The 24,154-nt window shown below is 56.5% G+C and overlaps 1 protein-coding gene across 5 annotated transcripts; it reads left to right on the plus strand.

Moving 5' to 3' along the window:
• The first annotated feature begins 47 nt into the window (after positions 1 to 47).
• On the plus strand, positions 48 to 24,050 carry SS18L1 (SS18L1 subunit of BAF chromatin remodeling complex). Of its 5 annotated transcripts, XM_079128841.1 has the most exons (12): positions 156 to 257; positions 4,472 to 4,598; positions 5,632 to 5,708; positions 6,328 to 6,412; positions 7,973 to 8,117; positions 8,519 to 8,716; positions 9,668 to 9,832; positions 10,164 to 10,265; positions 10,987 to 11,079; positions 17,273 to 17,392; positions 20,503 to 20,630; positions 22,577 to 24,050. In XM_079128841.1, exons 2-12 carry the CDS (start codon positions 4,563 to 4,565, stop codon positions 22,601 to 22,603), a joined length of 1,176 nt encoding a protein of 391 aa, XP_078984967.1. In that variant the 5' UTR covers positions 156 to 257; positions 4,472 to 4,562; the 3' UTR covers positions 22,604 to 24,050. The 5 variants fall into 5 exon arrangements, 4 of the variants coding, with proteins under 4 accessions (XP_078984968.1, XP_078984969.1, XP_078984966.1 ...); XM_079128840.1 differs by lacking the exon at positions 4,472 to 4,598 and having other exon boundaries at positions 49 to 257; positions 22,577 to 24,049; XR_013762109.1 differs by lacking the exons at positions 4,472 to 4,598; positions 20,503 to 20,630; positions 22,577 to 24,050 and adding an exon at positions 16,255 to 16,491 and having other exon boundaries at positions 48 to 257.
• The last annotated feature ends 104 nt before the right edge of the window (positions 24,051 to 24,154 follow it).

A 24,154-nucleotide genomic window follows, 5' to 3' on the forward strand; every position in this document is an offset into this window, starting at 1 on the left:
TGCGGCGGCGGCGACACTCGGAGCGGCAGCGCGGCGGGCTCCGGCGCGCGGCGGCGGCGGCGGGGCGGGCGAGCCCACGGCGCGGCGCCCCCCGCCCCGCCCGCGCTGCGGAGAATGGGCACCTCGGGCTGCCGGGCGCCGCTGGAGGATAGACCCCGGTGATCACCGGTTGAGCCCGCGCCGCCACCATGTCCGTGGCCTTCGCGTCCGCGCGGCCGAGAGGCAAAGGAGAGGTCACGCAGCAAACCATTCAAAAGGTGGGCGACGCGGGACGGCGGGGTGTGGGCGGGCGGGCGCGGGGCGGGCGCGGGGCGCGAACAAAGCCGGGGCGCAGCCGGGTGGCCGCGAGCCCCGACAGTGGCCCGGTGCCCTGCTGTCCGCAGTGGCGCGCCTGCGAGCTCAGGGCGGACGAGGGCGCTCCCCAGAGAGCCCACGCGGACTTTGAGGGGGCCCGCGTGCCCTCGGCAGGGGCGCAGGGCGGCGGGCCGAGTGGCCGCCGGAATGCCGGCCCTGAGCGCGCTGCCGGCGTCCGCAGAGCGCGCCTCCGGAGCTGTCGCGGCCGACTGGGGCTCCACGCGCTCTGCCCATAGCCCGGGGGCCGCTCGTCTTTGCGCGCAACTTGGCGAGTGGAGAAGGGGCGCACGGTGACGGTGAGGCAGCCCTTTAGTAAGATGCAGAGCTTGGGGCACAAAGGGACGCGTCGGAGGTGTGGGTGCAGGTCCAGCGGCCCGCAGCCCTGGGCAGAGCGCGCGGCGGACCTGTGGGCCAGCGCGTCCCCGCCCTCTTTCCTCGTCTCTCAGCTTTCAGCGTCCTTGCCTAACCGAAACCACAGATTTGACCCACGGTTTCCTAGACCGAGCGTTTACACGGGCGGGGGCCATCTCCGTAAAACCCTTAAGTTTTGACGTGGAGAAGAAAACGAGCGTTCAGACATTCCTGTTTGAGCTTTGTCCGAGTCTTCTGTAGCTGCGTCCGTTTCTCTTTTCAGCTCTGGTTCCATCTACGGCAGTATTCCTGGGTTCCTTTAAGCCTCTTAGGGCCCCCGGTGCGTTCGACTTGCTGACCTGCTCTCTTGTGGGGCGCGTCGTTACTGTTGCAGTCTTTAGAAATGTAGTGGTAACTTAACGAATGGGGAGGTCGGGCTGCCCCAAGCGGAGGAAAGAATATTTGAGAAGAGCAGAAATGCAGGCTTGCAAGTGTGTCTCTTTTATTAGCAAGTGCTGATGTAGTGCCACTGCGTTCTAGGCACTGTCTTACGCTTTGCAGATCTTAACTAATTTAATTCTTCATGGAAATCATTATCGTCCCCATTTTATAGTGGAGCAAACTGAGACATAGGAGGACGCAGGGGCTGCAGAGGCTGCTATCCTATGGCATCTGGCCAGGACTTTTGGCTGACTGGAGGGTGGAGCATCAGGCTTGGAGGCACACATCAGCATCTGCAGGTCTCCTGCAGCCCTGGCCTTCTGGAGCTTAATAGTCTGTTCCTGGCTTCAACATTTATTCAGAAATTTGTACTTTATACCCCACTCCACATTTAGGCTCCTCAGATTCTTCAGGCAACAGATTTTCCTAGCCAGGGAGTGGTTGAAACCAGACAGCCTTGCCCCAGGTACCTGTGCCCAGGTGCGGGATGTAGGGGATGACAGTCTGGGTGGGGAAGTGTGCCTAGGTATGGGCCATGATGGGAGGGGACTTGGGGGCTGGGCTAGCAGTGGATTAGGAGTGTCTTGTGCTGTCCTGGGACCTGGAACTGCTGTCACAGAGTACACAGGTGATCCAGTTGAAAAGGTGTGTCTGCCGTTATAAAGAGAGCTGTCCCCACAACTCTGAGTGGCCTGAGCTCTTGAGCCTGCCATTGACATGGTGAGTGTCATGGAGGCTTCCTAGGTAGGCCTGGTTTCCTCCTTTTGAAGACGAAGCTGTGTTTGTGGCAAAGCGTCATCATTGACCGTCTTCACCCTTTTCACCTAGCCCTTGATGCGCAGAGGGCAGGCCAGAATGCAGCGGGTCCATTTGGCAAGGGAGGTGGGGCCACAGGGCGGGAGCCAGCACCACCTAAGACTCTGCATGTGTAGAAGTTGGGCTGTTTTGGAACTCCACGCCTAATTCCTGTCTCTGCGGCTGGGTGAATGTTGAAAGGTGCCTGACTTCCTTTAGTAGGTGTGTGCTCTTGCGGAAGTCACTTTAGGCTGGGTCGTGCTGCTCTGCAAGTCTCCTCTCTTGGGCTAGGTCATCCTGCCTTGGAAGTTCTTGTCCATAAGGTCATGCTCCTCCGAAGTCGCAGGGTCAGGCCAGCACTCCTGTGGTCTCTCCACAGCTACGTCATGGACCCTATGGAAGCCTCCCTCAGGGCCAGGTCATCAGCCCTCTGAAAGTCACCTCAGTCTGGGGCTTCACACCCACAGCATTGTCCTACGAGGTCATTGCCCCTCCTGGCACCTCCTCTGCAATGTCACCACCCTCCTAGGGTCTCTGTAAGGTCATCGCCCTACTGGAGGGCTCCACTCTCAAGTCCTCGCCCCTCTACCGCCTCTTCAGTGGGTCATCCCTCTTAGGAGTCTCACCCGTCCCTGTCATTGCGTCCCCATTGTCTACCAGCATGTGTTCCTGTGTGGAGATGCACCTTGCCATTGGGACTTACCACTGTTTACGGAGATGTAGTTTTTCTCTTCTGTTATGCTTAGATCCTTGTGCCCTATTGTTTTGGCAGTATTGTTTCTTAGGGGCCCTTCCATTCTGAAACATGTCCTTCAACTCATAGAACTTCTGATTCCCAAGAGCTCAAGCATCCTGTTCTGTGGCTGTGAGGACTGCTTTCCGTCTTTCTGTGTGGCTCTTAGCCATCTCTGCTTGACATTTCCTTCCTCATGGTCCTGGTCGCCCCAGGATTGACCGTGGTTTCTGACTCTCACGGGATGAGGTCCCTGCAGGCTGCTGCTCGGCCCTCCCTGGCGCCTGGGGGGACGCTCCCTGCACTCGCTCACAGCCAGAGTGTGCCAGGGACTTCACCGAAGTGCTCTCTGCCCCCAGGAGTCCAGCATCTTTCCTCCCAGGCTGGACACTTTTCCCAGAGACCACATCTCCTGCCAACAGGGCCCCAATGCCTTGGGGACTGGGTGGGCAGTCCCGAGCCTCCTTGGTCTTTCCCCGGTGGCTCCACGCAGCTGGGTTTGGATCTCAGATCAGTACCCTGCATCCACGCTGCAGTTCTCTCCAGCCCCTGGGTTTCATCCCAGGTCCTGCCACTGCCCTGTGCCCTGTTCTTGCCCTCGTGCATTTCTTCCTCTCTTGTCTCTTACTCTGTGGGCGGGTCTTCAAAGGTTTGGAGTTTAGCCTGTGTCCCACCCTCTTTGGCCTAAGAGAGCTATGGTTCTGCTGCTGCTTCTAAAAACGTTATGAGAGCAGTGCAGTATTTCCTTGTGAGAGTGTGGAGCATCCCAGTGGTGGGTGATATCCTGTCCTGTGGTTGTACCATGATCCTGACAGCGGCCGAATAGCATGTCTCTCTTGAGCTACTGTGGGTTACACAGGTGGCATTGCAGCATACACAGGTGCACAGCTGGGGCATGTATCTAGTGTCCTTAGAGAGAATCCTGCCTGGACTGAGGAGCGAGGAGTGGGAGACTGGGAGCAAGTCAAAAAACCCAATGGTTCTTCCTTTAAATCAATCTGCAGAAGGACCCAGAATGCCCTTCTGCATGTTTAGCTGCCCTCACCTGCGTACCCGTGAGCTGGCTGGCAGCGCCCCCTGCTGGTTCCCTGTTTCAGGACAGCTCCTCCACCCAGCTGGGCATACCTGACATGGGGCATCTTGTCACAGTGAAAGGAAAGCCACCGAGTAGAGATGAGGAGGTGGTCACACCTGGAGTCCCAGGGACTTAGGAGGCTAGGCAGGAGGATCTTGAGTTCAAAGCCAGCCTCAGCAAATGCGAGGCACTAAGCTGCTCAGTGGGACCCTGTCTCTGATAAAATACGAAATGGGGCTGGGGATGTGGCTCAGTGGTCGAGTGCTCTTGAAACCAATCCCTGGTACACACACACACACACACACACACACCCCAGAGCTGGGGATGTAGCTCAGGGGCAGAGGCCCTAGGTTCAATCTCTGGTACAAAAAAAAAAAAAAAAAAGAAAGAAAGAAAGAAAGAAAAAGTGGAGAGAAGGGTGTTGTAACAACAGCAGCTGAGTCTGCAGAGACTGCAGGGCTGCACTCCGCCCTGCCAGGCAGCATAGCCCCAGGGACAGTGGGCAAGTGGGCCCCTCTTCCCCTTGCTGCCTGGGCTTCACCTGCTCCAGGGGCTCAGTCAGTACCCAGCACGAACTATGGGTGCTGATGTGGCCAATGTGTTTGGTGGAGATGAAGACATTGGTCCCGGGGTTTGAGACAGGGTCTTGCCAAACTGCTGAGGGTTTCCCTAAGTAGCTGAGACTGGCCTTGAACTTGTGATCCTCCTGCCTGGGCTACTAGGACTGCAGATGTGACCACTGGACCTGTCCAGTCCTTCCTTCTTAAGAGTGTCTGAGGAAAGGTCTCTGGGGATGAGGAGGCAGCAGGTGTCATGGGCTCTGACCCACGGAAGGCATGGTCCTTCCAGGTAGGGAATGACACACGTGGTAGGGAGGCTGTGGTTCCTCTTTGTCCCACTACTCCCTCTTCGCCACCCCCTGGGCCTCCCTGGCCATCCTCATGTCACCCTCAGGTGGTCATCTGGGAAGAGGGACGCTCGGGTGCCTCACTTGTCCACAAACTGGTGTGGTTTCCCAGTGCCCATGGACATCTTCACACCCAGCCTCCCGCTCCCGCAGCCCCGTCCTCACACACAGCAGTGTGGCAGCCCAGGGTCTGGGTACGAGGGCCTGGGACTACAGGTAGAGGAAACATGCTGGGGTTCTGCAGACTGGTCAGCATGCAGGGAATCCTTGCAAGGGGTCTGTGTAGCTGTGAGCCCAGCCCAGTTCTTCTCAGATGCCTCTGGGCACACCACCTGGGCAGGGACAGGCTTAAGCACCTATTTTTGATAAGTTCCTGTGATACTGCTGCTGCTGAACCTGGAGCATGCCTGGAGGAGCAACACCGGCCTCCTTATAGGGCACCATACACCTGCTCTGAGAGCCCTGGTCCAGCTCTAGGGTGCCATGTGTGGTTGGTCAGTGGCCTTGGTCTCAGTCGGGGTTTGAGGTCGTGATTCGGTACACATGTACACACCTGCACTATGCACAAGGCAGACAGGGGTCCCTGCGTGGCGCAGGCCCATCTGGCCTACTGTGTCTCATCTGGTACTCAGATGGCGGAGGCCCCGAGGGGTGAGGCTCCAGGTAGGTGCCCCGTGCGGGCCGTATCGGGCTTCTCAGTCCTGCCTGAGCGTCCTGCCCCAGGCCCATGTGCCTGCAGTTCCTCCTGCTGGCAATATGTCCCCAGAGCTTTTCTCATCAGTCAGGAGGCCAGGACTCTGTGTGCTACCTCCAGGCAGGAGTTGGGCCTGGGGCTGGTGGGTGAGCCTCCTTGTCCCTTGGGTCCTGCATCTTTGCTATGAACTGGCTGAGGCTTGCTGGGCAGATGCCCTGTGGCTGCTCCACAGAAGCATCATGTGCCCAAGCCCATGCCCAGTTCATGCCCATCTCCTGTAGATGCTGGACGAGAACCACCACCTGATCCAGTGCATCCTGGACTACCAGAGCAAGGGCAAGACGGCCGAGTGCACGCAGTAAGTCCGGCTACAGGGCAGGCTGTGCCCAAGTTGGAGAGCCCCCTGACATGAGGGGGAGGGGAGCAGGTGAGTGGGAGGGAGCAAAGTGTCGGGAAGCCAGACCCGCTGGAGCTGGTAGCTCCATGGCCAGTAATGGACACACCAGGGGCTGCCATTGCCTCCCATGACCTGCTGGCACCTGCTGCAGAGTGTGCTTTCGGGTCACCAGGCTCACTGTGTGAGGTGCCTCGAATCCCCCACATGTGATGAGTATGTAGGAAGGGACCCCCGGGTGTGGCCCGGGAGAGGCTGGAACCCCTGCCATTCCTGTTTCCTCTGGGGTACTCAGGCGCTGCTGTGGCATCAGCCTGATGCTGGGTTCTGCTGCTCTGCTCTGTGCCACAGCCTCCATGTTCTGTTTCCTTCAGCCTCAGCCTCCTTGAACTCTCTCCCTGCACCTGCATTTCTGAACAGGAGCCTGCTCAGGGCTAGACTGGGTCCACTCCCTGCCTGCCACTTCCTGGACCCTCAAGCACTGCCACCTGCCTGTGCCTGGTGTCCTCTAGTGTCCTGACAGGGTTGGAGGCCCCAGCTCCTGTTAAACCTGGCCTCTGCCTCACTCATGTGTCCCCCACAGGTACCAGCAGATCCTGCACCGGAACCTGGTCTACCTGGCCACCATAGCCGACTCCAACCAGAACATGCAGTCGCTGCTGCCCGCCGTGAGTGCCAGGCGCAGGGGCCAGGGCTCCCCACTTACCACGAGGAGCCACACATTGCCTAGGTCCAGGTGCCCAGCGTGTCACCTCCAATAGGAAGGTGACCTGAGGGACCACATCTTGGGGAGGCAGGTGTGGGCCTGGGGCCTGTGGTGTGTGCCTTTCCGTCACAAGCGGGGCAAACCTGTCAGCAGTGGACGGGTTGGAATTGGGGCTTTGGTCTCTTTAGCACAGGAAGGTGACTTGACCCCCAGAGCTAACCTAGGAGTGGTGGGTGGCACATGTCTGGGCAGTGGAGTGGGAAGGAGTCCCAGGCCTGATGAGCCCTTCCTTGTCGCGTCATGCTTCCACTTGGCCTTGCGTGTTGTAAATCCTCTACAGCGTAAGCGATCAGGAGCCATGTGTGTGCCCTGCTGTGACTGGAAACCGAGCTTAACAAGAGAAATCCCCAGGACCATAAATACTCTAGATGTTAGCCTCAATATTTTGTTTTCTGCTTTTTGGATTTATTTTTGTTCTGGAGGTGGAACGCGCTGAGCCCATCCCCCACCCTCTTTGTTTCGTATTTTGAGATAGGGCCTTCTTGTATTGCTGAGGTTGTCTTCAAGCTTGTGATCCTCCTGCCTCAGCCTCCTGAGTTGCTGAGATTACAGACATAGGCATCTGTGCCTGCACTGGTTTGGTTTTTTAAAATGTTTTCCCCAAGTTAGATTTTCACTGTGAGATGAGACCCTGTGGCTGCACTTCAGTGTCCTCCATGCTGGAGAGCGTTGCCCGGGAAGTAGCAGCCTCACATTGACAGTGCCGTGGCCCCAGATGGCTGGCCTCCCAGTGCCCTGGTTCCCCTGGAAATCAGTGACAGCAGAAATGTCAAGACAGGTTTTTTGAGTACAGCAGGTTAACCAGTCTTGGTTGGCCTGCCAGGGCTCCTCCCTGTAGATGCCAGTAGAGCCTGCTAGAAACTTCCTTTACTTGGCCAGGTGTAGACAGCTTTTGTGCAAACCTTTGGAGCCATACTTGAGCTAGATCTGGGAATAAGGGTCTGGGGCTTTCCTGTACATCCCACCTCCCTTCTACATCCTGTGATCAGAGGTGGGCTTGGGGAAATGAAGAATGAGAGAGGAAGGGGCACATGCAGAAGGAGTGCAGGGAACATCTGTGACCAGCTTGTAAAAAAGGCCCTGGGGCACAAAGTGGTGGGAGCTGTGGACACTGAGATGCTGGTCAGCTGAGCCTGAGAGGGATGGGGTGGGCACAGCATGGTGGGCCAGCAAAGGGGTTCCCTGTCATCCCAGCAAGGGGGCCAGTTTTTAAATGCCCATATGTGTGTGGATCGACTTGGCTCCTGCTTACATTGTGAATGTTTGTGCAGACCACTTGTGTTGTCTCCATTTGATCTGAAATGTGAGGCCAGGCCCTGCCACCGTGCTGCTGAGTGTGACAGTAGCTGTACACCTGGATCTTAAACGGCCAGAAACGCAGTGCAAATGCTGTGAGCCACCAAATCCCAGGTGGGTGTTGGTGGCATTAGTTAGCCATCCTCCCAACCTTCTGTTGCTGCAGCCGCCGACCCAGAACATGAACCTGGGCCCCGGAGCGCTGAGCCAGAGCGGTCCCAGCCAGGGCCTGCACCCTCAAGGCAGCCTCAGCGACGCCATCAGCACGGGCCTGCCCCCGGCCTCTCTCATGCAGGGCCAGATCGGCAACGGTGAGCAGGTCTGCAGGGGAGGGTTCTCAGTCCCACAGTCCCCGAGGCAGCCACAGGGGTGGCTGCCATGGTGGAGCCCCGCAGCCTGCAGGGCTGGGCACACTGTCCCCAGCTCCCGAGTCCTGGCCAGGTGTGTGCTCGGTGGAGTCAGTGTGCCCAGGGAGCAGAGCTCTGCTCCAGACCCCACCATGCACACATGGGCACACCGCGCCCACTTCAAATGCAGACGCAGTTCCCGTGGGCGCCAAGTGGGAGTGGTGTGGCTGCCTGGGGAGGGACCCATCTGTCAGTGCGCTGGCTTGACCTGGGCCTGACCTGGGGTAGTCGCCTCCCTCCCCAGAGCTGCCTAGAGGAGACTCGGATGTTCACTGGCCCCCACCCCTGATGCCCGCCCTCCACAGGCCCCAGTCACGTGTCCATGCAGCAGACAGTGCAGAGCACCCTGCCCACAACCTCCATGAGCATGTCCGGCAGTGGCCACGGCACGGGGCCTGGCTACAGCCACTCAGGACCCGCCTCACAGAGCGTCCCCATGCAGGGCCAGGGTGCCATCAGCAACTACGTGTCTCGGACCAACATCAACATGCAGTCCAACCCAGGTACCCACCCCCCGGACAGCTCTTCACAGTGGGAGTGTGTGCAGGTCCTACCTGTGGTGCCTGGGGCCGCCCCCCTGCCTGGTGCAGAGAGGGAGAGGGCCAGCAGGGCCAACTGCCTCCTCAGGGCGTCCACAGGGCTGGGCCAATGGCCTTCAGTGATGACAACGCGGGCTGTTCTCAGAGGCTTCAGGGAAGGCCCCAAGAGAGGGTGGCCTGGCCTTTGTCTGGGAGACCCCACTGGGCTCAGAGAGGGGTAAGCGGCTCCCTGTGCAGGGAACTCTGGCAGGAACACAGGAGTCAAGGCACTGAGGAGCCACAAATACCAGGCCTGCTCCAGAGCAGGGTCACTGAGCTGCTGGACAGTTGCAGGAGGTCCCAATTTGTATGTTCCCTGAATAACAGACACCAGTCTTTAGAGGCTTATTACCAAAAAGAGGACATGAAATGTCTCCTAGATTTTATTAAAATAATTACGTGCTAAAATTTACTTTGGAAGTATTGACTCCAATACAGCGTATCATTAGAATGGATCTCACTGTTTCTTCTCCACCATGGGCTTCTAGAAACCTTGAAACGGTGGCTCCTGGCCTGCGTCTGTCAGGTGGTGCTACTCCGGGGGCTCTGAGTAGTAGGAGTGTGACGGGCAGTGGCGGATTAACCCACTGCAGCCCCAAAGGGCTGCTGAGGTCAGGGTGCTCCGGTGACAGTGTGGCCCAGGGACGGGGAGGGTCAGCATTGCATGGGCTAGGGTTTTGCAGGGAGCTGCGGGAACACCTCATGTTTGCTGTGGGAGCCCCATCCTCCTGCCCAGAGGCACATTTAGACCAGCACCCGGCCCTGGGGCCTGACCCTGTACAGGGGAGGCGTACCTTGGAGTCGAGGTGACGTGGGGGTGGGAGGTCAGGGGCTGGCCTGGCTGACCCCAGGTGACTCGGGGTCTCTGTCACGCAGTCTCCATGATGCACCAGCAGGCGGCCACGTCCCACTACACCTCAGCGCAGGGCGGGAGCCAGCACTACCAGGGCCAGTCGTCCATGGCCATGATGGGCCAGGGTGGTCAGGGCAGCAGTATGATGGGGCAGCGGCCCATGGCGCCTTACCGGCCCTCGCAGCAAGGTGAGGCCCACAGGGGGCCATGCGCCCAGGACCCCTGCTCCCGCATTTCCCCACCTGTGCATGAGTGAGGACACTGGGCCTTCTGGGGGTCTGTGCTGTTCTGGAAGTGACCCAGTGGGGCCGCGGTCCGCTGGGAGAGGCCCCGGGGCAGGTGGGGTGGCTGGCGGTGGTTACAGGTGCAAGGTGGGGTGGGAGGAGAGGGAGAACTGGTGGCTGTGGTCCTGGCCCCAGGGTGGGTTCTTTGTGGCAGGGCCCTGCTGCCCAGCTGGGTCTCAGCTTCGAGGAAAGCTTGCCCACCTCGTGTGGGTCCTGAGCTTGGTGTTGCCCGCAGGCTCTGCGCAGCAGTACCTGGGCCAGGAGGAGTACTACAGCGAGCCGTATGGCCACAGCCAGGGCGCCTCGGAGCCCATGAGCCAGCAGTACTACCCCGAGGGTGAGGCCCGAGCATGCCGGGGGGCAAGACAGGCTCAGGCCGAGGAGTCTGAGGTGGGAGGGGCTGCCTGGCATGGATGGGCCCCAGATGGCCTTGGGGGGCTTGCGGCTCTGCCCCGTTACCTTCAGTTGTCTTTAGATCGGCCTAGGATTTGAGGAAGTGGCCTTTAAACTGGTCTTAAAAGATGTGTAGATTTTGGAAGACAAAAGACAGGGCTCCCTGGGGGACAGCCAAGCAGGGTGCTCATGCTAGCACTAGCATAAGGCAGGTACCATCCTGCTGAGAAATGGGTGGTGGGTACTCACCAAGACCAGCCATGGGGCAGGCTGGGTCCCTGTAGCAATGGTGCCACACAGCACCCTGCCCAGAAGCCCCAAGAAAACCAGGCCAGGGCAAGAGGAGAGCAGCTGGTGCCCACGAAGCTGGCTGTGAAAGACTTGACCCTTGCAGTGACCTGCAGATGGCCTTCCAGTAGCCCATGGAATGGGAAGTGATGACTGCATTTTATTCCTTTTTTGGTACCAGAGATCAAACCCAGGACACTTTACCATTTTGAGGCAGGGTCTGGCTAGTTGCCATCCTGAGTCGCTGGGGTCATGGGCGTGGCCACCTGGGGAATGAGGCTCCTTTCCTACTCTGCTGCCTTCCCTGGGCGTGGGCTTCTCCACAGGGCTGGGTGGCAGCAAGAGCCCTGGCCACAGCAGGCGCCCGTCTCTTGCAGGCCACAGCGACTATGCCTACCAACCGTCGTCCTACTCGGAGCAGAGCTATGAGCGCTCATTCGAGGAGTCCACACAGCACTACTACGAGGGCGGTAAGCAGCCCACGCGGGGGTTCCGCACGCCCGGGAGCAGTGCTGCTCCAGGGGCCTCCCCAGACCCCGCCAGGCCATGGGCCCAGACACATCCTGGTGGCACAGAAGCTGCCGCGTCATGCCATGCATTGAGTCCTGCCCACCTGTGTGTTTGGGATGTGGGAGAGCTTCGGCCACATATTGGGATGCTGGGGACGAACACTGCCGTTCAGTCCAGCTGCCCAGTGTGGCCTGGGAGCTGCTCTCAGAACCTCAGTCAGGGCCACCCAGCAGGGACCATGCACCCGAAAGCCCTCCTGAGCCAGGCCGGGAACATGTGGGGATGGCGTGGTGCTGGCGGTGTGCCCAGCATGTCTCTGAAGCCCTGCTGACCAGGACACGCATGTCTTTGGCCAGGGTTGCATGGCCAGTGCACTGTGGCTGTGCTACCTGTCGGCTGAGGTCGCGGCAGCTTGTGCTGGGTCTTGCTCTCAGGGCAGAAAGCCCTGCCTTCCCACTTCTGTGGTGTAAATACGCCCCCCCACCCCCGGCCACCAGTGGCACATCCCTGAAGGGGCCTTAGGAAGAGCAGCATGGTCAGATCTGGGGTGTTGCCAGCTCTGCGCATTGAGGGTGAGGGCAGCCCCCGAGTGCACGCTCGGCTCACAGGCCTGCATGGCCTCCACTGCCTTGAGTTCCAGACTTCCTGATCTGGATGTTGGTGATGGGGAAGCGTAAGGGCTGCTGATGGGCCTGGGTGAGGGGAGAGCAAGACACAGGCAACCTGTACAGGCCACAGCTCAGGAGGCCTTAAGTGCATCTGTGGCTAAATATCCCACAAACAAAACTTACCCTCACAGCCACTTGGACGGGCAGCCCACGGTCTGAAGCACGTTCACACTGGCTTGCAGCATCACGCCATCTGTGCGCAGGACTTCCCACTGCCTGACACTAAGACCGTCCCCGCTGACCGCTGACCCCGCCCCTCCCAGCCCCTTGGCACCCACCGTTCTCCCTTTGGCCTCCATGATGTGCACTGCCTGGGGCCCTCCTGCAAGAGGAACCTGGGCTCGTCCTGCGACCAGCTTGCCGCACCCCGCGTGCTGCTCTCAGGCTTCCCAGTGTTGTGGGGCGGCTCTGTGCCTGTGGACACACTTTGCTCTGTCCCCGGACACTTGGGCTGCCTCTGTGCTGTAGCTCTTACTGGTGATGCTCTGGTGAAGGTCCCTGCCCAGAAGTGGGACTGCTGGATCATGTGGCAATTGTTTGACTTCTCAAGGAGCTGGTATACTGTTTACTACAAAGCAATTCTGGCTTTTAGTCACATATGATATAAAACATTTTAGAAAATTTGAAAACAGGGAAGGTCCTCCACCTGCCGTGACCCGGTGAGTGTCCTGGGCTGCTCCGCTTTCTCGCATTGCCATGCCACCCTGCCTGCTCGTCCTGTGGGGTGGGGCCCCTATGCTTTCCACCTGCTGCTGTTGCCCCACCATGTAGACACTGGCCTGCTGGCCCCACCTGGTGCCGCCGCAGGTGCTGTGGACTGGCCGTCACTCCCACCGGGTTAGGAAGCTGCGAGTGAACATAAGCTGAGAGGGTGAACCGCCGTCTGCCGGGACAGTTATGTGCAGGGACCGTGGAGGTGCCCACAAGCACCTAACCCTCGCCCTGCATCATGAACAGGTGGGGTGGTCATGGTGCCTTCCCATCCACCACAATGTAGGCGGGTTCTCTGCTGCTCCCTGAAGCCGTTTGTGCCACCAGAGTGGACCCAGCTGAGATCCCACCCCGGAGGTAGGAGGACAGACCCTGGCCATGGCCGCATGAATGCAGTCACCACACATGGCTTCTCTGTCGTGGTCACTGTTGAGAAACCAGCAGATGTGCTCTGGGCACCACCTGGGAGCTTCTCAGGACTCTTCCTGCATAGGGCCCTGGGCAGAGGGCCAGCTTTGCACTGCTGGGCAGTGCCGGTGGGCTGGTATCTGGCCAGCGTGAGGTTCGAGGGCCTTGGGGGCCGTAGGGGAGAAGGCAGAGCTAGGAGAACCTGGCTTTGTTGGGCAGCACTGGGCGAGTTTGGTTGGGGGGCGTCCCTCACAGTGGAAGTCCCGTCCAGAAAGGGTGGAGGCCAGTGCTGGTCTGGAGAGGGGCTGCCTGTGGTGCAGCGGCCTGGGCCTTCTCCTCACAGCCCCTTCTTTGCAGTAGCACCAGTTGCCGGGAAATGGGCAGCTTCGTGTGGCTGCTGTGTGCTCACTTGGGCTATTTCTCTAAGAATTGGATCTGTGGATGCTGTGTTGAGCTAACAGGCCCCAGTTTGCTGTGAGGAAAGCACCCAGGTGTATACCTGTGTCATACATCTTGTGTAACAAATGTATACTTGGGTTTTTTTAAGCAAAGCTGGGAATTGAACCTGGGGGTGCCCTACCATTGAGCCACACTCCCAGCCCTTTATGATTGAGGCAGTCGCTGTTGCCCAGACTGGCCTTGAACTTGGGATCCTCCCACCTCCACCTCCCGAGTCACTGGGATCACAGGTGCATGTCACTGTGCCACTGTTTTTCTTTTTTTTAAATTTTCTTTGTTTATTTTTCCAGTTTTCCTCTCAGCTTTTTTAAAGTGTAATTGACAAAAGTGATGTATAATGCCAGCAGGTGGTGGATGGCTTGGTTCCTCCTGGATTGAGAAGAGCTGTATTCCCTGACTCATTAGACTTCGGTGTGGGAACACGTGCAAATGGTCCGTGGTCTGTCACCCCACAGCTGTCACATTGTTAGGTCCTGGGTGGAGTGAGAGGTGGATCACTGGGTTTTGAGAACACTCGGGTATAGGTCTCACCTCCTTCAAGTGCAGAGTGGGTCATAGGCACTGACCACCAAGGACCAGAAGCAGGAGGGGCCGGGGTGGGCTAAGTGACCTGGGCAGGAGTGTGGTGCTGGTGGAGGGTGGACTGGAGGGACTCAGGTACAGTGGCCTTGGCACTGTGGTGAGCTCATGGCAGCACAGCCCTGGAGTGAGTCCCTCCTCGTTGGCCACAGGCGCAGCATTGGGAGAGGTGCTCCCTGTGAGCTGCAGAGGCCAGGCATGGGCAGGGGATCTGCATGTACCTTCTGAGCAAACACAGAAAGGGCAGGATCGCGTGCAGCCATGCTGCCCACAGCACACCACCAAGCAGCTGGAGAAGATCGGAGACGCCACTGAGAACAGTCATAGGTGGTAATGGGCAGGGGCAGGCAGCACAGCAGGGACGGCGTGCCCTCCTTCCTTCTCCAAGGTGTACACCTGCTTGGTTTTACGTTTCTGAATCACGAGAATGAATTTGCCTATTTAGAGGATAAAGTTGAAAGGGCCAAATATTGGCCGTCACCAAGGACAGGAGGACCCTGACTGAGCAGTTGTCCATACCATCTACGCTTCCTGGAGTCCTGAGAGCCCTTGGTGTGTTGTCTCGGGTGTTGCTCAGCATCCTGCCAAGTGGTGACTGACATGTCCCCTGGGAGTGTGTGTTCAGGTTGGCAGCACCCCCAGCAGCAGCAGAGGGTACCCCCTTCCGTAACTCATTAATATGTCCATCATTCCTTTGGTCCTCTCGCTGTCCATGTGGCCATGTCCTGACCATTTTTTAGAGAGGTGAGAGTGCTTGCTGGCCAGTACTGGCCTCTTCTTCCAAGTGGCGTTGCCCTTCACCCTTCGTGACCTCGTCCCGGGATGCTGCAGAATTCCTGGAGGCAGAAACAGGAGCAGGAGAGTATGTGTTCACCGGCCGGCGTGGAGGCAGAGCCGGTGCTCCCCAGCTCTGCTGTGGCCTCCTTCCCTGCAGAGCCCTTTCTACGAGGTTGTCAGACACCTGACACCTGCTGCTCGTTCCTACCAGGTCCCTGAAGGTTTTCCAGGTGCAGGAGAGCAGGCGCCCCAGGAATAGCTCCTTTCACTGTCACCTCACGAAGACTAAAAGTGGAGCTGTAAAACAAGAACACCCAGCCGACCAAAAACTGCACAACGAAGGAGCCTGCTGAGGCTCAGGTGCATTCTTAAGGTGCCCAGTGATGACCCGAGTCCTCTAGCTCCCTGGTCGCCTCGCCTGCCCTTGGGCTGCTGGAGCCAGCGCAGATGTTGAGGAAGGAGCCTGCATGAAGAACTGGGGTGATAGCTTAGGTGGTGAACAATGGAACAGACTCAAACAGGCTTTCCAAAAGCGCCCGTCTCAGGAAGGAGTCAGCCAGAATAAGAGCACATGTTGCTCTCACTACTCTTGGTGAATTTCCTTAGTTGGTTTTTAAGCCTTTGCAATGTGAATTCTCTCTCAATAAAGCTGTTATTTTAAAAGTACATTACTAGGACCCAGTTTTAAAGTACTTAACTTTTACGGGTCCTAGAAAAGTAAAGTTACCAATTGCCAGAATAGTCAAGTAGGAACATGGGCTCTTTGGATTCTGCTTTTCACCATCGGCCCCCTGATGCCTCCCTTTACTTCTTGGGCACATTTTCATAAGAACGACCATCCTTTTTGTGCATTTTCTGAGTCCCAGAGGTGCACATGTCCCCCAGACCCCCGCCCAGCCTGGAGCTGGGCTACTCAGGTGCAGGTCCCACCCAGACAAGCAGTGTGCTTGCTCAAGTTTTGCAGAGCCCCAGCCTGCTTGAAAGATAGGACTTGGGCTAGACGCTGCCTTCTGGGAGTCTTCCCTGCGTGGCGTTGACTCTGATCTCTGCCCTGGCTCTGAAGGGGCGCCTCGGACCTCCCAGGAAGACCGTCGGGAGAGGCTGCAGAGTGCTGGTGCCTCTGAGCTTGGCGAGGTTGTCTGTGGTTATGTGTACCGCTTCACGACCTGACGCCTCTGGTTATGTGTACCGCTTCACGACCTGACGCCTCTGGGTAGGCCGGCTTCTAAACAAAAAGGCCTTGGCGTGGGCGCAACTGGGAGTCCAACTTGGAAACAAGCGAAGGTGTTTTTTCTGAAGGAAGAGAGAGCAAGAACCTGAGCTCTTGCCTTCTGCCTACATACTGGTGACTGCAGCATGTGGGAAGCTTCTGCCCATAGGTCCTGGGTGGAAGGAGGAGCCTGATGTCCCCAAAGCCCCAGAACCTGTTGGGCCCAGTGGGAGTGTAAACTTCAGCTGTCTGTTTTGACCTGAGGGACCTGTCCAGTTGGCCTCTGCCATGAACCTCCTCGGCATCACGCTGTACATCCCTAGGGAGAAGGCAGTGGCCTGGACTCAGGATGCAAGTGTCCCCACCCATCCCAGAGGTCCTATCGTGGCTGGTGTCCCAGGATGAGAGGGTCTGCAGGTCTGGATGCCCATCCTCTACGTAGACTGTGCTTCTGTTTGTCTCCCTGCACGGCGGGGATGATGGCAATACTCACTGCACAGGGTGGTTAAGGAAACTGCTGGAGATCTCCATGTGACATGCTTGACCATCGCTGGCCTGTGGTAGGTCATTTCTCAATAACTGGGCAGCCCCACTTTCCTGGAAAACACAAGAGAAGGGTGCGTGTGCATGCGGGAGGCTGGCGGGTGGGTTCTGCTGGCTTCCCTGCACCATCTCGCTGTGCCTTCCAGACACGGTTCTCTGCTTGCTCACCTTGTTAGGGTCCTTCACAGCCAAGGTGCTGCTGACCGGCACTGCAGTATCCTGCTCGCTTCTATCTGCTGCTGGTGCTGTGCGTGTGGGCCATCCAGTCTCCTGGGCATGTGGTGTCAAGGGACCACCACCTGAGCAACTTAAAGCAACAGGAATCCATTGCTCTGGAGGCCTGAAGGCCGAGACCCAGGTGTCAGCAAGGCACTTCCTACAGGAAGCCACTGACAATCCTCCTCGGTCCTTGGCCTGGAGAAGTGTGGCCCATTTTGCTCCATCATCACATGGCTCATCGCATGTCTGTGTCCAGGTTTCCCTCCTCATGAGGACACCAGACCTGAGAGTAGGACAAGCTCCTTTTATTACATCTGCAAGGACCTCGGTTCCTCTTTAAATCAGTCACAGTTCAGGACTTCAGCATGTTTTGTGGGGGGGCAAAGCTCAGCCCACAGTGTCGGGTGTTAGCCTTTGTCTCAGTTGCTATATTAACCATGTCATTCTTTGGCTTTCCATTTGTTTCTACAAGAGGAGATGAGCATTTGAACGCTGTGAGAAAGAAAGCACACCAGAGTGGCCCTGTCTGGGCTCCGCTGCTGACCGGCTGGAGATGAGCATGTGCCCTTCTTTCTGCAGGGAACTCCCAGTACAGCCAGCAGCAGGCCGGGTACCAACAGGGCACTGCCCAGCCACAGACCTACTCCCAGCAGCAGTACCCCAACCAGCAGAGCTACCCCGGGCAGCAGCAGGGCTATGGTAAGAGGGGCACTGCCCCAGGGACCTGCCCTGCACCCCATGTGGGCACGACCCATGTTCTGGTGGCCATTTAGCAGCTCCCCCTCCTGGAGCAGCTCTGGATCTCCAGGACCCTTGCAAGGACCGTGCAGTGTGTGCCCGCAGTCTGGCCCGGTCCCCACAGTGAACCTCACACAGTGCCCTGACACAGCTGCCTCGACTGGGAAACCAGCACTCACTGCCTGGGACCAAACCCACTCTGTTCAGGCCTCACTGGTTTCCCCTGGTGTCCTTTGTCTGTGGGCTTCTCTGGTCTGGGTGTCTCATACAACCTCACAACCTGACAGTCTCGGGCACACTGACTAGGCGTTTTGAAGGTACCTCACTGTGGTTTGGTGCTTTTCACCAGGTGAGACTGGGTGTGGGTTTGGAAAAAAGACAGGTGGGTCCCTTCTCAGCACAGCTGATCCTCACAGCTCGCCTATGGTGATGCGGTCAGCTTACCTGGCCCAGGTGGTGGTTGTCAGGTGTCTGCCTGGTCTGTTCTTCCCTCCTGTTCCTCCCTCCTTCCCTCCCTCCTTTGGGAGCAGGTCAGTAAGCTCCAGTCAAGGGGGATCATCTTCATATGTTCTTTGGAACTCTACAGGGAAACTTCCTTTGTCCACCCACCCACTCCTTCAGGTGTATTTTTATGTCAGTGTCGCCTGTGGGCGTTAACGTCCACCTCGGGTCGTGATCTGGTACCACTGTACTTAGTGGTCAAGTTGCCCTGGCTGAGGTCCCTGTATTCCTTTAACCCCCTTTGGGGTTTTTGAGCACCTCTGTCTTTTCTGCACCATACCTTTCCTGCCTAGCCCTAGGTCAGCACTTCTCCAAGGAGCCCGAGCTCCTCTTGCTGGAGAATAGTGGTAGGCAATGGGAACAGTGCAGGTGGGTGCTTTCTGCATACACCTGCCATGCTTTCCCGAGCCTGCCTGCAAGGGTGCCAGTCTTTTAGCTGGGCCGGAAACACTTTTCCACTTGTGAGCTTCCCCCAATGAGGATCGCTCATGTGAGACGCAGTCAGGAAGTCTGCCCAGGCTTAGTGAGGCCCGTGAACAAACTGACCTTGCTTTCAGGGTCCCGGGATGCAAAGGAGACAGGCTGGGGTAGCTTTCCCAGCTTCAGTGGGAACACAGGCAAAAGTCCTGTTCACCAAGGACCAATGGAAACGAGCCTCAGTTTCACCCAGGCCAGGTTTCAACAGGATCCTGGCCCCTTGTCTGCAGGTCTTGCTTGTCCAGAGACCCAGACTGAAGGAAGCTCCCTGCAGTTCCTGCCCGCTGGGAACTCCCCAGACCCAGGGGTGCACGCACTTTTGCCCTGCAGTCAGTGCCACTGGGTGACACCCCTGCATTTAAGGTGCATAGGAAGGCTGCCTGCCCCTAGGTCAGAGCTGGCAGGCGATGAGCTCCTCAAGAGTGAGTGCCCTGCTGGGGTGTGGTGGCAGTGCCTGTCATCCCAGTGACTCGGGAGACTGAGGCAGGAGGATCACAGGTTCCAGGCCAGCTCAGCAACTTGGTGAGACCCTGGCTCAAAAACAGAAAGGTTGGGGGTGGGAGGCTGGGGATGGAGTAAAGTGCCCCTGGGCTCAATCCCTAGTATCAAGACAAAAAAATCTAGTCCTCACAGGCACCTACCCACCCAAAGAAGGACCCTCTTCACTTATTTATTCATGGAGGTGGAATCAAACTGGCCTGCCTCTGCTGAGCTCACTACCCCTGAGAGGGAGCCCAGCCCCTGAGAGGTCTTGTTGTACCTGAAACATGAACACGGCCCCAGGGTCTGTGGGGGCCGGCTTTGTTTCCCTGTTTTAGCAGGCGCAGCAGCTTGGAGTCTGGGGGCACGTAGTCTGGCCAGTGGGTCTCAGCCCTTGCTGCACCTGAGCGTTGTCTGAGTGCCTTTGAAAAGGAGCTGGACCCAGCCCAGACCCACTGAGGTGGGCCCCATGGGCAAGGTCCCCATGAAGCCCATGGGGTTCTGTGGGGGAGGAGGACCCTTCACCTTTATGACACAGCCAGTTAAATAGCATGTAGAGCAGACCTGGGGAGCTAGGGCTCGGCTCAGTGGTGGACTGCTTGCCCAGCTCACGCAAGGCCCTCGTTTGGGAAAAACATCGTTGGCCTTTATCAATTCTTTCCAAAGCCTTCAACTTAGTTTTCACAGAAACGCTGGCGTTTCTTCTCTGCTGCAGTTCCCTCCCACCCCCCATTTCTTGTGATCTTTAAGGTACAAGTTGACAGTGCCCACCATATGTTACCTCAGCTGGTCTAGAACAGGTGTAAAGGAGTGGCCTTGTCCACCCATCCCAGGCCAGGGTACAGGACTGGGATCTGGCAGGTAGTCACATGGCCTCTCTCCCTGTGACTTGGGATCTGGCCGGTAGTCACATGGCCTCTCTCCGTGTGACTTGGGATCTGGCCGGTAGTCACATGGCCTCCCTCCATGTGACTTGGGATCTTGCTCGGTAGTCACATGGCCTCCCTCCCTGTGACTTGGGATCTGGCCGGTAGTCACATGGCCTCCCTCCCTGTGACTTGGGATCTGGCCGGTAGTCACATGGCCTCCCTCCCTGTGACTTGGGATCTTGCTCGGTAGTCACATGGCCTCTCTCCCTGTGACTTGGGATCTGGCCGGTAGTCACATGGCCTCTCTCCATGTGACTTGGGATCTTGCTCGGTAGTCACATGGCCTCCCTCCCTGTGACTTGGGATCTGGCCGGTAGTCACATGGCCTCTCTCCATGTGACTTGGGATCTGGCCGGTAGTCACATGGCCTCTCTCCATGTGACTTGGGATCTGGCCGGTAGTCACATGGCCTCTCTCCATGTGACTTAGGATCTGGCCGGTAGTCACATGGCCTCTCTCCGTGTGACTTGGGATCTTGCTCGGTAGTCACATGGCCTCCCTCCATGTGACTTGGGATCTGGCCGGTAGTCACATGGCCTCCCTCCATGTGACTTGGGATCTGGCAGGTAGTCACATGGCCTCCCTCCATGTGACTCAACGTTGAGGAATAACAGGCCCCTGGTGTTTGGAGGTTCCAAAAGATGGTTGAGCTCGTGCTGGTTCCCACAGATCCTGTCTTCCCAGGGCCTGCCCAGGGCGCCCCCTCGCAGTACTCCAGCTACCAGCAGGGACAAGGCCAGCAGTACGGGGGCTACAGAGCATCACAGACGGGACCCTCTGCCCAGCAGCAGCGGCCTTATGGCTATGAGCAGGCAAGTTACCTGGGCACTTCCAGACATGCCCACCCTATGGGACTGTGGAGATAACAAGTCATGAAGAGTGATAAGGCAGCATTAATTGGTTCTAGGTTCCTTTCAGAATGTTAAGTCACTGAGCCTGTAAGGTTTCAGGATTACCTCTGCCTCTGGGCTCTGTGGCAATGCCTATAATCCCACCTACTCTGGAGGCTGCAGCAGGAGAATCGCACGTTCAGGCCAGCCTGAGCAATTTGGTGAGATCCTGTCTCAAAATAAAAAGGGCTGGGAATATAGCCCACTGCTAAAGCTCTTCAGCTCTTCCTGGGTCCAGTCCCCAGTACCATTTAAAAAAAAAAAAAAAAACCTCTGCTGATTTGCACGCAGGGTTCTCTCGGTCCTTCTCTCTGCTCTGCAAATGTTCACTGTGCACCTAGCACATTTGGGCCTCTGCTACGTGCGTGTGGCATGGCACTGACAGGACCCTGTGCTCAAAGAGCAGGTGGAGAGGGGCACACATTCTCCAGATGCCAGTAGATCTAGGAAGAAGAGAGAGGGCAGCAGGTAGGTGAACAGGAACCCTGTTTGCCAAGGGGACAGTCGAACAGGGCCCTGAAGGAACCAAAGAAGACCATTCTTGATGGATAAGAGTGAAGACTTCTGCTACAGTAAGGCCTGTGTGGCCAGAGCCCAGGACAGCAAGAACCTGGCAAGAAGTGACAGGAACAGGCTGCAGGGCCTGGGGCTTCACAGGCCTCATGAAGAGTTGCCCTTTGCTCTGAGTAAGAAGGGACTCCTGAAAGGACAGGGTCTGCATGTCAGAAGCACTGAAGGGTCGAAGACCCTCACAGATGAGGTGAGCTAGGCTCAGGAAGAGGACTTGTGAAGATCTTGGGGAAGTGGCAGATTTGTTGTGCTGAAGACAGCAGGAAGAAGATAGGGTGGCTGCAGTCTGGGGCCTAAGCGGGGATGTGGCACAGACATTCATTTGGAACATCCTTTGAAGAAAATCCTTGCAAAAGGTGACTGTGCATGGTGATGGTGCTAGGTAGCAGACGTCGATGACCTCGCAGAGCTAGTGAACTTCCAAAGTACAGGTTAGTTGTTTTCCTTGGATAACTGAGTATCTAAGAGGGTGTTTTATTTCTTAAGTGCTTCTCATCCTGCTTCTAAAAGGGTGAACCAGTCTGAAGTCTGACTTTGAGTACAGTGTAAAGCCAACCATGTAATTATCAGGGCAGAGTAATTAGAGGAGCAAATCACTTGGCATGGAGGACCATGGTCCAGGGTGCCCTTGTGAGTGCTCTGGGCACAGTGTCCTGACCTGGCACACAGGCAGGCTCTGAGGTTGACCTGTGGGTGTGCACTGGGAATAGCAGCTGCCTAGGAGCAGCATGTGGAATCCAGCCTCCAATGGATGTAGAACTGGAATTACTAGGAAATAACAAACAAACGTTCTCACTCCATGATAGACAGACTAGAGGACAAGTAGCTTTATGCCTGCATCAGGGAAGAGACAGAGCAGTAACATGGTGGGGGAAGTGTCATCTTGCTCTCAGAACCCTGATTTGTGCATCTGTGAGGTTCACCTCCAACTGCAGGCTGCAGGCACAGCTGTGGGCTGAACGAGTCTGTGGGGTCAGGGTGCACACTGTAAGCCTCTTGCTGGATGCCGGTGCACCCCCACCCTACCTAGAGTCTGACAGCTGGGCATGTCCCCAGCTGCCAGTTGTCACTGGAGACAGTATCAACCCTAATTGAGAAGCCCTGGGCTAGAATGAGATTGTGCAAGGCATTCCAACTGCCCAGCTCTGGGCTGCTGAGGGCTGCCATTCTCACAACTGGCAGGCCAGGTGGGCTTTCCTGCTCACCTGGATGTTGGCTGGGGTGCCAGCCTTGCTTTTGGGTGTGGACCCTCCTACTCAGGACCATGGAGGTCTAATCTATGTCTTGATCTCTTCTAGGGCCAGTATGGAAATTACCAGCAGTGAGGGACTCGCATTCTCGTTGGAAACTGGTGGGCTCACATCTGGGCCAGAACTGTGCTGTGTTGCTTGCCCCTCGCCCGGCACCATGCCTGCATGTGAATGTGCCCACTTCATGCTGGGTACGATGCTACCTGCACCACTGGCACACGACGGCACTGTGCTGGAACATTGGGTGCCGTGTGTGGTATTGTGTGTCAGTGTGATGGAGCGGTTGTCCCATTTTTGTCCCCCATCCACTTCTCTTTGTTCCTAGCTAGTTTGGGGGGTCAACTCGTCATCAGTGTTCTGTGCCTGGCGATGGGACATAGCCGAAAGGTGCCCCGGTCCTCGTGTTCACATGAGCAGACCTAAGTCTGCTCCCTCCTCGTGCTGTGTGCTGTGGGCTATGAGCAGCTCTTCTGCTGGCCACACCTCCAGCGGCTGCCTCTGCAGCCCTCAGCTGCCTGCCCCGGACCTTGGCAGGGGTGGGGCCCCCTTGTGTGTCGGGCCAGTTTCTGTTCTGTGTGACAAGGATAAACATGCTTCACCTGGAAAGCCACAAACATCATTTCCAGAGCTGCCATTGCCTCTGTCTCTCACCAACTCTTTTGGTCCAGAAAGGTATTTGTCTTTGTACTAAAAGGTGAAGAGGGATCAGTGACTATGTTCCAAATAAATGAGCCCATGAGGATAGCATGTGACTAGCCTATACAGGGAAGTCGAATTACCGAAGGAAAGGGCAGTTCTCTGCCAGCAGGGCTGTCAGAACGGCTTCGGCTTTGGCCTTTTTTCATCTGATGTCATTTCTAGGATTTGACTATTTAATATGCCCAGTCCTAAACTTAAGTAATTTGAAGTACTGATACCAAATCTTCCAGACGCTTGGCAAGTTGTTTATTTTGTATTATTTCTTCTAGGACCTAGTTGGTCTGATCTCCAAGCAAGTGTTTTTTTCTTTTAAGGATATCTGAAATCCACGTCCTAGTTTTGAAAAGAACCTCAGTAACTTTCCTGTGTCCTTTTGAATGAAAAGTAAAGGTTTTATATAGTGAAATGTGAGTGATTCTTACATCATAGGACATGCAATCCCATTTACATTCTGTGCAAATATCAAATACAACACACTTGGAAAATCATGATCAAAGGAAAAAGCCTCTCATAGAAGCGTGGACACTTGATCAGCCTTTATTTGGATAATAATGGCTATATTTACTATGAATCCTTTTTTAAAAAAAACAAAATCTTCATATAAATGCTGATGTGTTTCCAAGAATGACCAAGAAAACACAAAAACTATACAGTGCTTGAGATATTAGGCCACTAAAGACAATGTTTTCTTTAATTGATTTTTATGTTTTAAGAATGTAATTACTTTTTATTTTTATTTTTATTTTTTAAATTTTTAGTTGTAGGTGTACACAATACCTTTTTTTTTTTTTTTTAATGTGGTACTGAGGATCAAACCCAGGGCCCTGTGTGCCAGGCGAGTGCTCCAACCACTGAGCTGCATCCCCAGCCCCTTATTTTTATTTTTTAATTTTAATTTTTTTTTTTTTTTTCCAGTGCTGGGGATTT

The sequence above is a fragment of the Sciurus vulgaris genome (genome assembly GCF_902686455.1).
Source record: "Sciurus vulgaris genome assembly, chromosome: 2".
NCBI lineage: Eukaryota > Metazoa > Chordata > Mammalia > Rodentia > Sciuridae > Sciurus > Sciurus vulgaris.

What these genes read in the sequence shown, in the direction of transcription:
- SS18L1 (XM_079128840.1), top strand. Translation starts at nt 189, where the DNA reads ATGTCCGTGGCCTTCGCGTCCGCGCGGCCGAGAGGCAAAGGAGAGGTC. An exon ending in CCAGCAGTACTACCCCGAGG is followed by an intron (nt 10,266 to 10,986) that starts GTGAGGCCCGAG and finishes CGTCTCTTGCAG; the next exon opens with GCCACAGCGACTATGCCTAC. An exon ending in GGCCTTATGGCTATGAGCAG is followed by an intron (nt 20,631 to 22,576) that starts GCAAGTTACCTG and finishes GATCTCTTCTAG; the next exon opens with GGCCAGTATGGAAATTACCA.